General features: G+C 34.0%; 2 protein-coding genes across 2 annotated transcripts; both read left to right on the top strand.

Moving 5' to 3' along the window:
• Positions 1 to 479: 479 nt before the first annotated feature.
• LOC129290860 (laccase-4-like) lies at positions 480 to 4,133 on the top strand. The gene is made up of 6 exons (XM_054927920.1): positions 480 to 659; positions 1,797 to 1,948; positions 2,056 to 2,300; positions 2,389 to 2,517; positions 2,642 to 3,568; positions 3,718 to 4,133. Exons 1-6 carry the CDS (start codon positions 546 to 548, stop codon positions 3,846 to 3,848), a joined length of 1,698 nt encoding a protein of 565 aa, XP_054783895.1. The 5' UTR covers positions 480 to 545; the 3' UTR covers positions 3,849 to 4,133.
• Positions 4,134 to 6,175: 2,042 nt separating this feature from the next.
• LOC129290861 (transcription factor DIVARICATA-like) lies at positions 6,176 to 8,536 on the top strand. The gene is made up of 2 exons (XM_054927921.1): positions 6,176 to 7,259; positions 7,702 to 8,536. The coding sequence occupies exons 1-2, from the start codon at positions 6,835 to 6,837 to the stop codon at positions 8,141 to 8,143; spliced, it is 867 nt and encodes a 288-aa protein (XP_054783896.1). The 5' UTR covers positions 6,176 to 6,834; the 3' UTR covers positions 8,144 to 8,536.
• Positions 8,537 to 13,669: the final 5,133 nt, after the last annotated feature.

Raw genomic sequence — 13,669 nt, 5'->3', positions numbered from 1 at the left:
AAAATTAACTTTAATAGTTAGTTGAATAGAAAATTATATAAAAGAATATAAAAATTACAAATAAGTATCATGTAAAAAATTTGTAATTTTTTTATATTTTCTATAATTTTTGAGGCCATTTTTTATAATGAGATGATTCAATCTATCTATCTATGTATATAATGAGATAGATTAATCTATGTACAATAAATTAAATCAAGTTTATTCAGGCAAAAATGTGTTAAAATAAAAGTGGTTGAAGAAAATACATTGATGGCACTGGACATACAGCTTTACGTGACATGCAAGACATTGTGGGATGACTAGAAGGTTTGTCTGTTGTCTCTATGAAGCTATACCAAGTCTCTTAGTTCCCAAGGATACCTTCTCGCTCCACTCACCTACCTAACTGAGTAAAAACGACGTGGTAGCAATGCCTAGTTGGGTCTGCCTATAAAACTTGCGTTGGCTAGTCGTCCATGAATGCAATTGAAGCATACTACAACTTCAAATACAAGGTAACACAGAAAGTGAGAGGGTGAAGCAGAAGAAGAAGAAGAAGACTGATGATCCCTAGCTGTGAGTCGAAATCAATGGATTCTTGGGGTCGATTTCTTCTTCTCATTCTGTGCATTCTTCCTGCTATGGTTGAGTGCAGAGTGAGGCACTATAAATTCAATGTGAGTATAATATTATACTTATTGTGTGCCATTTCAGAACTTGGAGGGTATTGGTTAGTATTAACACGTATATAATGCTGTGTAGTGATTTTGATGAATGTATGAATAATTAAGCTTTATTCTGCTATCTTTTTCGTGAACAATCATCTTATCGAAGCTACTGTGACAAAGAAGGTGCATGATTTTATATAAGTGTTTGTTTATTGTGTTAAAGACTACTCTTTAAACGTACGAAAGCAACCTGCTGAGATATGTTTTTCCGTTTATTTGTTTTGAAACATGCATGTGCTAACTACAATGTATAAACAAAAACTAAGTTGGAAGAGATGTTTTAGTTCGATTTAAGTCTTAAGCTAATTTGAAAACCAGGCCAAAACAAGAAAAGCTAAGAAGAATGATAAAATCAAAATGTGAGGTAGATTATAGCTAGCTTGTGGAATAATGTGTAGTATATATAGGCAACATCAAGTGGGATTTGGATTATTCTCAACAACGAAACAAAAATATTATATCAAGTGAAGATAAGAATTTTAACTATGGATGTTGGAGATTTAATTTCATTTTTCATGACTGATTGGGTGTTGATTAATTGAATCACTAAACCTTAATATCAATCGTAGATAATATAGCCCATGCTTTCTATTATGACATCAATATTTTCTCAATAATGTGTACGTGATATTTAAAAAGTACAAGAGCTAATGATTGAATTCATGTTGATAAAATAACTCAACAATGCATTGAGTAATCTGAGTTGATTTCTGATCTTTAATTAAAAATTTTAGAAGAAAAGAAAGTTGAAGAAAAAGTACATAGTACTTCTTGCATATTTTCACTGCGTCACTCTCTAAATTTTACAAGAACTTAACAAGAAAAATTCTCAAGTCGTCGTATAACATCAATTTATTTGACAATTTTTTTAACTTATATTTAATCCTTTTTGAAAATATATTTTATGTGCAACAAACACATAGCTCGCATTTTAAAAATAGTAATTACTGCTCGGAAGGGTAGACCCTGTTAAATCTCCACCTAATTATGGTTTATTAGTCACTTCTTCCACCCACAAGCACTTCCTCTTTGTTAATTACCTGCATTCAAACTTACATACGCTTTGCTCTCCATGTGTGGTTGCAGGTGGTGATGAAGAATTACACAAGGTTATGTTCAAGCAAATCTATAGTCACCATCAACGGCAAATTCCCTGGACCCACACTTTACGCCAGAGAAGATGACACTGTACTGGTCAGAGTCAATAATCATGTCAATGTTAACGTTACCATCCACTGGTACGCATAAGGCATACCACCAACTAATTTACCTGACCACACAATTCATTGTTTTGCACTAGAATCCAAGAAAACATGACAATAATCTTATTGTGTTGCACTTGTAGGCATGGCGTCCGGCAACTGCGAACCGGTTGGTCTGACGGTCCGGCTTATGTCACACAGTGTCCTATTCAGCCAGGGCAAAGCTTTCTGTACAACTTCACCCTCACAGGACAAAGAGGGACACTTCTTTATCACGCACATGTTAATTGGCTAAGGTCCACTGTGCATGGTGCCATGGTTATATTGCCAAAACGTGAAGTTCCTTATCCTTTTCCAAAACCAGATGATGAACTGGTCGTGGTACTAGGTGAGCCAATATATATATATATATATATGTTGTTTCACGTTTTTCTAAGACCAAACTGTGACTCTATCCTCCGTATATATGTTCGTAGGAGAATGGTGGAAATCTGATACTGAAGCTGTGATCAATGAAGCTTTGAAATCAGGATTGGCACCAAATGTCTCAGATGCTCACACCATTAACGGCCTTCCAGGGACTGTGGCTAATTGTTCCTCGCAAGGTGCTCTTAATAACTCTTCACCATGTCAGCAACTGTTTTCCTTTTCAAGGAAACAAGCTAGATCCGAGAATTAAAAAGGTGAAATTGTTAATTTGAACATGCATGATTATGTTCTTGTGTGTAGATGTGTACAATCTACCAGTGGAAAAGGGGAAGACCTACTTGTTGAGACTTGTCAACGCTGGACTCAATGAAGAGCTCTTCTTCAAGATTGCAGGCCATACTCTCACTGTAGTAGAAGTTGATGCCACCTATGTAAAGCCATTCAAGATTGACACAGTCATTATAGCTCCAGGCCAAACCACTAACTTCCTCTTAGATGCAGACCAAAAATCTGGAAAATACTTGGTCGCAGTTTCACCTTTCATGGATGCTCCAGTGGCTGTAGACAATGTAACTGCTACTGCAACAGTTCATTACACAGGCACTCTTGCTGCTAATCCCACAATTGTCACAAACCCTCCTCCTAAAAATGCAACACAAGTTGCTAATAAATTCACTGACTCTCTCAAAAGCCTGAATTCCAAAACATACCCAGCAAAAGTCCCTTTGAAGATTGACCATTCACTGTTCTTCACTGTTGGGTTGGGAATCAACCCATGCCGATCTTGTAAAGCAGCAAATGGGAGTAGAGTTGTTGCTTCTGTGAACAATGTGACTTTTGTTATGCCAACCACTGCCTTACTTCAGGCACATTATTTCAACATCTCTGGGGTTTTCACCACAGATTTCCCTGCTAATCCACCTCATGCATTTAATTACACTGGAGCTGGACCTGCAAATTTGCAGACCGCAAGTGGAACAAAGCTTTACAGGCTTCCTTTTAATTCTACTGTGCAGCTTGTTCTGCAAGATACTGGGATTATTGCACCAGAGAGCCACCCCATTCATCTTCATGGGTTTAATTTCTTTGTTGTGGGCAGAGGAGTAGGGAATTATGACCCTAAAAACGATCCTAAAAACTTCAATCTTGATGACCCTGTTGAGAGGAACACTATTGGACTGCCCTCTGGAGGTTGGACTGCAATTAGATTCAGGGCAGATAATCCAGGTATAAGTTTCGGTGCCTGTTTATTCGACTCTGCATGAAGTATTGAAAGTTTGGTCAAGTCATCGTAAAAAAAGTTTTGCATTTCAAGGCCAAACTTGAGTTTCTTGAAAATTTGTTTTTATGTTTTTCTAACTTGATGTGTTTTGCAGGAGTGTGGTTCATGCATTGTCATTTTGAGGTGCACACAACATGGGGATTAAAGATGGCATTTCTGGTGGATAATGGAAAAGGTCCCAAACAGTCATTGATACCACCTCCTAAAGATCTTCCAAAATGCTGACGCACCCACCTCCCTAAATTAAATAAACATGAAAAAACAAGTCTCTCCAATCGGACAACAGATGAGTTGGAGACACAACGAGAAGAGAAGAGAAGAGAAGACCATTTTGATTGTTTTTTTGAACAAATGAGAGATTTTGTTCAATCCAAGTTCAATAAATTAATCGAGCCAGCAATATGTTGTTCTTATACAAACATTTTATTTTTCTTATGTTGAGGGATCAGAATTGGAGTCGACAAGTGTATGCTTTTCTTGTATGATGAAATCCATAGGTTGTTTACGTTATTACTTTGGGTTCTCTTTAAACATTTTCTTATTAATATTGCTTGCATTAAGAATCTGTGTATTAAATTAGGTGGAGGTTCCATATATTTACAATAAAATCAACACTATATATAAATGATTTTAGAGTACATCCCTTAAAAACAAATTGCAACTTATGCATTTTATATATGATAAATATACTAACTTTCTTTTGCAAGAAAGGGTGCGTTTTACAAATTAAGGAGCCAAATATTGATGCATGTTAACTAGTGTAGGTTCTTGTATTGCATGGAATTTAAAAAAAAATTAGTTATATTATTCATAACTTATAAATAGTGTAACTTGTCAAAATTTTTATATTAAATATGGATATCCTCCCAACAAACATTGTTTAATAAGGGTAGAAATGTTTGATCCATCCTATTTCTCTTGGAAGGAGTTATACATCTCAAATGACTGTAAACGCCACAACAAAACTTAAAAATTTACTTTACACAAGAAATATATATTTAAAATATGCGTTTGTTTGACTTCAAAGACAGTTCCTTCCTTTAGCCATGTTTGTAACAAAGATTTGAAGCTTGGAATCATTCCGGCAATCATGTGATGCAAAGCAAATTATTCTTGCATTGGACCTTCTTCACTCCAAATACCAGTTAGTAGTTAGTTCATGGATAACACAAAACACAAGCAAATAAAAACAAATACCTTAGACATGATGATTGCCAGAATTCATATGTACATCAAGCCATGTAGATACATGTAATGCGAGGATTAAGGAGTACCTCTTTTTTTTTTTTGTGGCAGAAGCGGAGGGCAGAGCCCATTATATTAATTAACTAATGGGAGGATTAAAAAGTACCTTTTGTCAATGAATATAACGTCTCCCATCTCTCTTTCCCTTATAGGGCTTCATCCGCATGACAGAAAAGGAACCACACCCATCTTTATGATAAAGAAGGCAAAGGAAGAAACCCTTTCGTAGGGGCCCATCTGGTAGCCCAACATTTCAGAAGATGGCCCATCTCAAGAGGAGCAGGCCTTGGGAGAAGCCAGGCTAATAAGAAGCCCTAGGCATAAATAGGTGAATCCACAAAACCACTAGCAGAGGTGGAGGTACCTGCTATAAAAGTAAGTGGGGGAGGCAGTGGGTGTTCAATGTGAAAATACATGGCCGATGGCATTGTTGAAAGGTACAAAGCAAGATTAATTGCAAAAGACTTTATCCAAACATATGAGATAGATTACCAAGAGACCTTTGCTCCTGTAGCAAAGCTAATTACAGTCCTCGTCTTTCTGTCTGAAGTTGCTAATCTTGATTGGAAGCTTTATCAGCTTGACACCGTATTCAAATTCTACTTCCTTCTATCTTGAATATAATACTTAGTTTTGGTTTTAAAAGAAAGGCATTTTAGAGAAAATCACACACATGTTTACACAATAATGTCAAATAATTCACTTAATTATTTTAAGTCATGTCATTAATTTTTTATTATAATTTTTTTTTCTTCCATTAAATGTCAGCATGAGAAAATATATTATTAAAATTTATAATATATTTTAATATGATCAAAATTAAAAACTGATTAAATTTTTAGATAGAATTAATAAATTTTATAATATATTTGAGAATAAATTTTCTTCTCTTTATATTAAAATATGTTTAAAGTGATTTATAAATAAAATTAAGTAAAAATAATGTTTTAAACAGTTTACAATTGAGTATCTTCTTGCCATGTGTAGCAGTCATGATGGTGTGGAATCTGGAAATGAAGCAGTGGAATAGACTAATTCCAACAGGAAGCATTGTAATTAGCAGAAAGGACAAGCTGGTTAATCTTCCCAATAACAACACCTTAAAACTATGATTAAGGAAGACTACTCTCCTCCTTTGAAAAACAATAAATGAAAATGAAGGCTCCTCCTGAGTCCTGTCATTGTTGGCTCAGAGTACCAATTTGCCCCTCCAAAGTCCTCACTTTCTCCGTCTCCACCCAATCCCCACCCGAAACGTGTCACACTCCATCCTCTCCCTCTTTATTCTCAGCGCCCGCAAGCTCTCTCTATCCACCAATCACAACTCTACGCCTTTGACCTCTCTCTCCCCTCTCTTCCCTGTTCCATACACAGATCCACCTCTCTCTCTCTCTCTCTCTCTAGCTCTACAAACACCTGACACCCCTTTCCCTCTTACTCTATGTCTGTACTCTCTTCTCTGCCCCTTTTTTCTCTCCGTACTACTGTTTCATATTTCAATCAATTGCTCTTTAAAGTTCATTCCCTTCGTTCCAGAGATTTTCCCTTCTACTCGTTCTCCGCTACTTCTTCTCTCTTCTACTTCATCGCCTTTTATCACTGAATGTCATTTGACTGGTCGTTCTGCGTCTGTCTGCCAAAATTTAACCTGGGTTTTGTTTTTCTCTGTTAATTTCTTTGTGGTTTAGATCTGATCAGGTTTATTGTCCAATCCGGAATTTTCCTTGGGTTTCGGAAAGAAAAACCCTTTTCAAGATTCTTCTGGTTGTCGATGTACGTGAAAAGGGGCCGAAGATTCTGTATACATGCTATTTGATATAATGGTTTTTTGGCCATTACGAGTTCCACTTCTTTGCATTTCCTCGCTGTGTCATCTCTCTCTTTGAAGAAAGTTCAAAGAGGGAGGGACTTCCTGTATTGAATTCTTGTACGCTTGCCATGTACGATTACTAGTCTAGCCACAACAATGAACAGGGGAATTGAAGTTTTCTCACCAGCCTCTTACCTTCAAAACTCAAACTGGTTGTTCCAAGAAAGCAAAGGAACAAAATGGACCCCAGAGGAGAATAAGCGGTTTGAGGATGCTTTGGCTTTGTACGACAAAGATACTCCAGATCGTTGGTTGAAAGTTGCAGCTAAGGTTCCAGGGAAGACGGTGGGAGATGTCATTAGGCAGTACAGGCAACTGGAAGAAGATGTTTGTGTCATCGAGGCAGGGTTGATCCCAGTCACTGAGAATGATAACTGTTCTTTCACTTTGGATTGGGTCAATAACCAAAGCTTTGATGATTTCAAGCCGTTCTATACTGTTGGTGAGAAAAGGGGTTCTTCCACTCGACCATCCGAGCAGGAAAGGAAAAAAGGAGTGCCATGGACTGAAGAAGAGCACAGGTAATTAAACTCACACCACCAACTTTCATATTTTGCTTCTTAACATATTAATGCTTCAAAGCTGATCCTTATTAGTTTAATCATTGTTCATATCCTTGTTGAAACTTGAAAGTTGAAACAAACAACTCAGTGAGACCGTTTGTTTGAGCATTGAACTTTAGCAGCTTGACTCAAACCGGCGGTCAACTCAACCAGCAAAAAAGATCACATGGATTCATTTCTCTGGGAGCATTTTAACTCTGTACGTTCAAGAAATGTGGGGGGTTATTACATCTTTCAGATCACTCAAACAAAGTTCGGGAATACCTTTTGATTATAAAACAACTCAGATAACTATGATCGTCATAAGCATATGCTTGATTATCTATCGTCCAGTGCGTGTTCTTACTGTTCTATGCCAATTTTAATGGAAATTTTACGCTGACTTGATTAAACTTTGCAGGCAATTTCTATTGGGCCTCAAGAAGTATGGTAAAGGGGACTGGAGAAACATATCTCGTAATTTTGTGAACACAAGGACCCCCACTCAGGTTGCTAGTCATGCTCAGAAATATTTCATCCGGCAGCTTACAGGAGGCAAGGACAAGAGGAGATCAAGCATCCATGACATCACAATTGTCAACCTTGAAACCAAGTCATCTCCTTCATCAGACAGTCACGGACCTTCTTCTCCTGATCACTTATTGAATAAGGCTGTGAATCTGCCGAAGAATCCAAATTTCTCTACCATGGTTAAACAGGAGCATGACTCAAAATTACCATGCGAATCCATACCAATGATTTTCAATTCACCAAATGGAAACATGTTCATGCCTCCCTATTTCGGGATTCCTTCAGTTGGATCTGGACCTCAGGAGCAGTGTTTACTCAGAGGTTCTTTCTAAGGATGTCATTTTGGATCTTGTGATTCGATTTTTGAAATGCACTAGATGCAGCATCACCTAGTGAAGGTTTCTAGAGTCCTGAAGGTACTGAATTGCTAACCCTTATTCAGTGATGCTGGATTTCCCTTTATGGGGTTTTATGTGAATATGTTGAGGAAGAACTTGAGTTGATTAGTCCCTTTTAGTTAAACTCCATGAAGAGACTAGTTCATATCTATGTTGACGTTAAAATTCTGGCTCTCATGATCAACCAAGGGAAGCTAACTTATGAAGCTTGATCATGAGCTTGTGTAATATATGTTTTTTTCTCGTTTTTACTTGTTTGGTAATTTGATTATGGTTAGGAGACAAATTCCTATGAGCTTATAAATATATATATATATATATATACATGATGCGTATTTTCTCAAGTCTAGGCGCAATATTTTGCTGCAGGACGCCCAGCGAAGGGGATTCATCTCATCTGTTATATTAGCTCCATTTTTCCATGAGTTGCTTGAAATTGATTATGCAGTTCCTAAGTTCTTTCAATTAATGAAACACAAGCATGCGCTAAAAAGTAATCATTAGATCATTGGAAAGCTTTAGAAAGGTCTTTGGTGTAATTGCTCATGTCATGTATTAAAATACAGAAGACAATGCCAGGATGCATTTAAAACCATAGTTGTTTGCCAAATAAGGAGCTTGAATATTAAATCACCTGATGAAACACTATCTTTAAAAATTATTCCACCGTATTAGAGAGACTTCATTGGCATTGTTAGTGGAAGTTGTTGAAAGTATTTAATCCATGTAACCAACCCACCTAGTTGTATAAGGTTTGTTATTGTTGTATTTGTATTAGAGAGATTTCATTGTGATAATTTCCTAAAATAAAACAATCCTCTTCTTGGATTGATTTAGGGGCTAGAAGTATTGGATAGAAAGTATGGGACCAAGATAGAAGCAGGGAATGATCTAGCTAGAGAGGAGTAGAACATGTTTTAGTTGGTGTATTTGGTGTCTCAAGGAGAATAATGATGACTCCAACACATGGCAGCAGAACCAATGATGATAGCTAATTAATATGGTATAATGAATTACAAGTTGCTAAACTTAATACAGCTACTCATAATCTGATGGTTACAGTGATTAATTTAATTAAAATTAATCAGTGTAAGGGATCAGTGGAGACAATGTGAGACTATATGCTCCTTCTCTTTTGAAATAGACTCATATATCCAGTAAGTTTCTTATAAGAACTGAATAGTTGTATTTCTTGGTGGACATTGAGATCCTAACTGAAAGTCCACGATTCTGCCGTAAATCACTGCTCTGAGTGCAGCCATTATAAGATCAACTATTACTTTTAATTAAATATGTGACTTGTTGAAGCCTCCAATAAGTTAATCATGTCTCATGAAGACCAAATGTCCCAAGAGACAGTATAATGAAGCACAGAAGAACTGTAATTTTGTAAATAGAATTATTGTTAAAACAATAATAAAAATATTATAAATGCTGTACTGTATGTCTTATTTTAATACAATAAAACATTGTATAAAATCCTAGTCTATATTACTGCATCCTAACAAGGTGCAAGGTTATGTTTAGTTGTCTATATACAAATTAAAAAAGAGCATGCAAAAATAAATATACTCCCTCTGTTTAAAAATATAAGATATTTTTAATCAAATCTCACCCCCCAATAAAGTAGTTACCTATTTTGAAACTAACCCTATCTTTTCATATTTATCCCTATTAAACACCCTAAAATAAATATAAAGTGATTATTAATAGGGGCACTTTTGAAAAAAAGACAATGATTATACCTTAAAAGACTAAATGACTCATAAATATCTAACTTCTCAAAAAATGTATTACATTTTCGAATGAAAAGAGTATATTCTTTTATGCAGTATTATACTGTTATTATTATCAGCAGTTTTGCATTTTCCAGTTCTATCTGACAGATAATATATAATATGTCCCTTCCTTTCATAAAAGTGTTGCTTATGCATTATGCATGGACATGCTTCTTTTAGTTACATTACAAGATGATTTATATCCAAAGCTTCACTTACATTTCATCTCACCCGCGTCAGCAAGACTAGTTAAGGTAAGAACATTTTATTACATGCATGTTTCTTCAAAATTAACTTAGGTTAATTTGCTTTCTTTATGAACAACCATATGAACATATTTTTGAAGTGAGTGGTGTGATTTAGGAAAAACAATGATGGAGGAGGTCCTTTTTGGGGTATAGTGGATGTAGTTGATTCGGACACTATAGGCCATGTCATCATCATGTGATTGGTCTGTAATTGCTGAGTCACACTGCAATTGTATTTCTTCAAAGTAAAGTGATACAGACACGCTAATTCATTGCCTTTATCTCTTGATTCCTAGTCACTAAAACATGCAAGAAACTAATGGATTTGAGTTGACTAAGTCTCTCTCTCTCTCTCTCTCTATATATATATATATATATTAATTATAAAAAAAAGAGTAATGGCCATTAATTTGAGCATCTCATGCTCCACTCTATCTATATATATTCTTACCAGTTACCACTTTAATTTGTTCTCTCCATAAGCATAAAATAATTTTTTTTCTAAGCATAAAATAATTTTATTCCCTCTTTTTATCTCTTTTTTTTAATTTTATTTTTGGGAGGTTGATACTTCCTTTGCTTTTTCAGTTGATAGATACCGATGTAACTTCGCGAACATTATTAAATCAAATAATATATTCGCATAATTATAAATCTTAGTGCTTGGACCCGTTTCATATTTGAAGGCGGCCTTCACACATTCCTAGATTATTATCCATTGTTTTCATATGCAACACACAAAATTTAAACAGCAAACTTTTACAGAAAACAATTTTTTTTGAAAGAATTTCAGTTAAGGATCACGGCAGTTACCTAATTGCAAGTGGATTTAAAAAAATTTAAAATTTTAGTTTAATTCAAAAAAAATTAAAAAATTTTGACAATAAAAAACAAAATATCATTCACTTGTTATGTAAAATCACTAGTTGTTAATTTTTTTACTTCATTATTAATTTAATAGTATCATTTATAAATTATATCTGTTTGTCAGATAATTGATAATATTAGTTGTTAATTTGTTAAATTTAATTGTTAATTTACTGATATCAATTATAAATTATAACACCTGTCAATAATTTATAACAAATATTAGTACATTAATAAGTAAAGTTAATAATTTAATAATTGATGTTGCTGCTTATAATTGAACAATTGATGTCTAATCTTATATAATTATTGACATGTCAACTCATGTAATTTGTAACTCATATCAGTAAATTAATAAGTGGAATAAAAAAATTAACAACTTACTAATTCTACATAACAAGTGAAGGGTATTTTGATCTTTTTACTATTAAAATTTTTTTAACTTTTTTTCCATGAACTGAATTAAAATTTTATAATTTTTTTAGACCCACTGATAATTAACTAGCTATTTGGTCTTTAACTGAAATTTTCTCATTTCTTTTTTCAAATAATCACAACCTGCATTTGTTCAAAATAATAAATATATCAAGATTAATGTTTATATTATGAATATATAAAATAATATCAATTTTTAGTACTAAATTGAAAAAAAATGTATATTTGGAGGATTAAAAAAGTTAATCTACTCGTATTTTTTTCAGGATTAAGTTGGTTATTGCTAATTAGAAGACTTACGTGATGTCATGCTTTCTCCAAATGTCGTTACTCATTATTTAGTTTGGTACCTTTATTAAAATAAAGGGAAGTAATGTAATGAATTTAAGAAATGAATGAATTTGACCAAAAAAAGATAATAGAAGAATTTTTTTTTTAAAAAAAAGGATCAATGAGACAATAAAATTGTCCGACAATCATAGACTTCAGGCGTCGGGGGATATTTCATCAAAAGATATGTATATGATAGAAAATGCTTTATGAAAAAAAAAGAATATTTATTAGTAATTAATTACCGAAAGTAGGCTTTTAAAGATTACTATTGTTATGGTTCACCTTCACCACATATTTAAAAATCCCATTCGATGGATACATATCTCTGCCCACATGCATGTTCTATATTTGAGAAGAATCTTGTTGTGATCTGGGAAGAATCTTTGTAAATTGAGCTTTAAAATTTTAAATTAATTTTTCCTAAGGACAAATTAATTCTTTGCAAATTAAACACGTTCACCAATATATGGTTAGTCCAAAAAAATAAAAATAAAAATAAAACAGTGGTAGGCATGAAACAGTTGGCCCCTACGCCCCTCTCTGTGCACATACCTACATATACATGCATACATATATATATACATACATACATATGTGTATGTGTGTGTGTGTACATGTATATTTGGTGTTGGTATTGCTAATTGGGGGCACTAAATATGTCATTGCTTTTGCAAGCTCGTTAAAAAGCCAAGCATCCATCATTACAGTACAGGTTTAGGTCTTAGAGTGATTAAAATATTTTCAAAATAATAATTTAAAAACGAGTGATACAAGAAGTGAGAATATGATATATGAGTGCATGACTAGAGTTTTGAGTTAATAAATTTTTGTTTTTGTCTTCTTACACACATGCACATTATTTGCACTGTGTCTCTTACATATTTTGAAAGTACTTTCACTGTTTCACATACTTTTGATGATATTATACTATTTGAATTCAAAGTTTAGGCCTCGCCACCAAAACCCATACAGAATGGCAACAATAATATAAAATTTACACGACAAATAATAAAATCCCCACTTTCCTTTTTGGCCAAAAAAGAGCTAAAAAAATTACATATAATCTCATTGTTGTCATTCTTCTAAACTCAATTATTAATAGATCTAAGAATATTTAATTATATTGAGTGAGACCTTAAAGTAATTCTTTAAAAAAAAATACTTGTTTTGATGTTAGTTGCATGTGTGTGTAGGAAAAAGCATGCACTAGTAGTGGCATTTTGCATTTTTTATGTATTATATAATTAACATACATATATATATATATATATATATATATGATATATCAACATCACCGCATGCGTTGAGACTAGTGTTGGCAAGAAAAATATAAGTAAAATGCAATTTGTTGAGCTTCACCATTCTGATTCTTGTTCTGCTATGTGCATACAAGGGGAAGGACAAAGACTATAAACAGGACCACAAGCCAACATGCTACAATTAATGTTCTGTGCCATGTGTGGGTGTGCTTTGGTTTACCAGTAAATGTAAATATATAATTCACCACTATTTAATTATTAAGTTTTCTATTAATTTTTCAAAACCAGATGGATTGATTGGGTGAGTACTGGTACGTAGCAGGTGTAAAAGTCTCATGACAAATCTCAAGCCATTCATCAAAAGTAAAACATGGCACTAGCAGTTGAGATTTCTTTGATGCCTCAGAGAGATATTTATTTTTCTCATCCTATCAAAAACCGAATCACCCCAATCAATTGAATTAGCAAACAGTTGAACTATGTCTTAACCGATTCAATATAAATATGTTTTTATATTAATGGCCAGCTTGACCACAGTTT

This window comes from Prosopis cineraria, unplaced genomic scaffold (assembly GCF_029017545.1).
Source record: "Prosopis cineraria cultivar Desert tree isolate PC_DT_omini unplaced genomic scaffold, ASM2901754v1 PC13, whole genome shotgun sequence".
Lineage (NCBI taxonomy): Eukaryota > Viridiplantae > Streptophyta > Magnoliopsida > Fabales > Fabaceae > Prosopis > Prosopis cineraria.
This window is presented reverse-complemented; position numbering and strand designations above follow the sequence as displayed.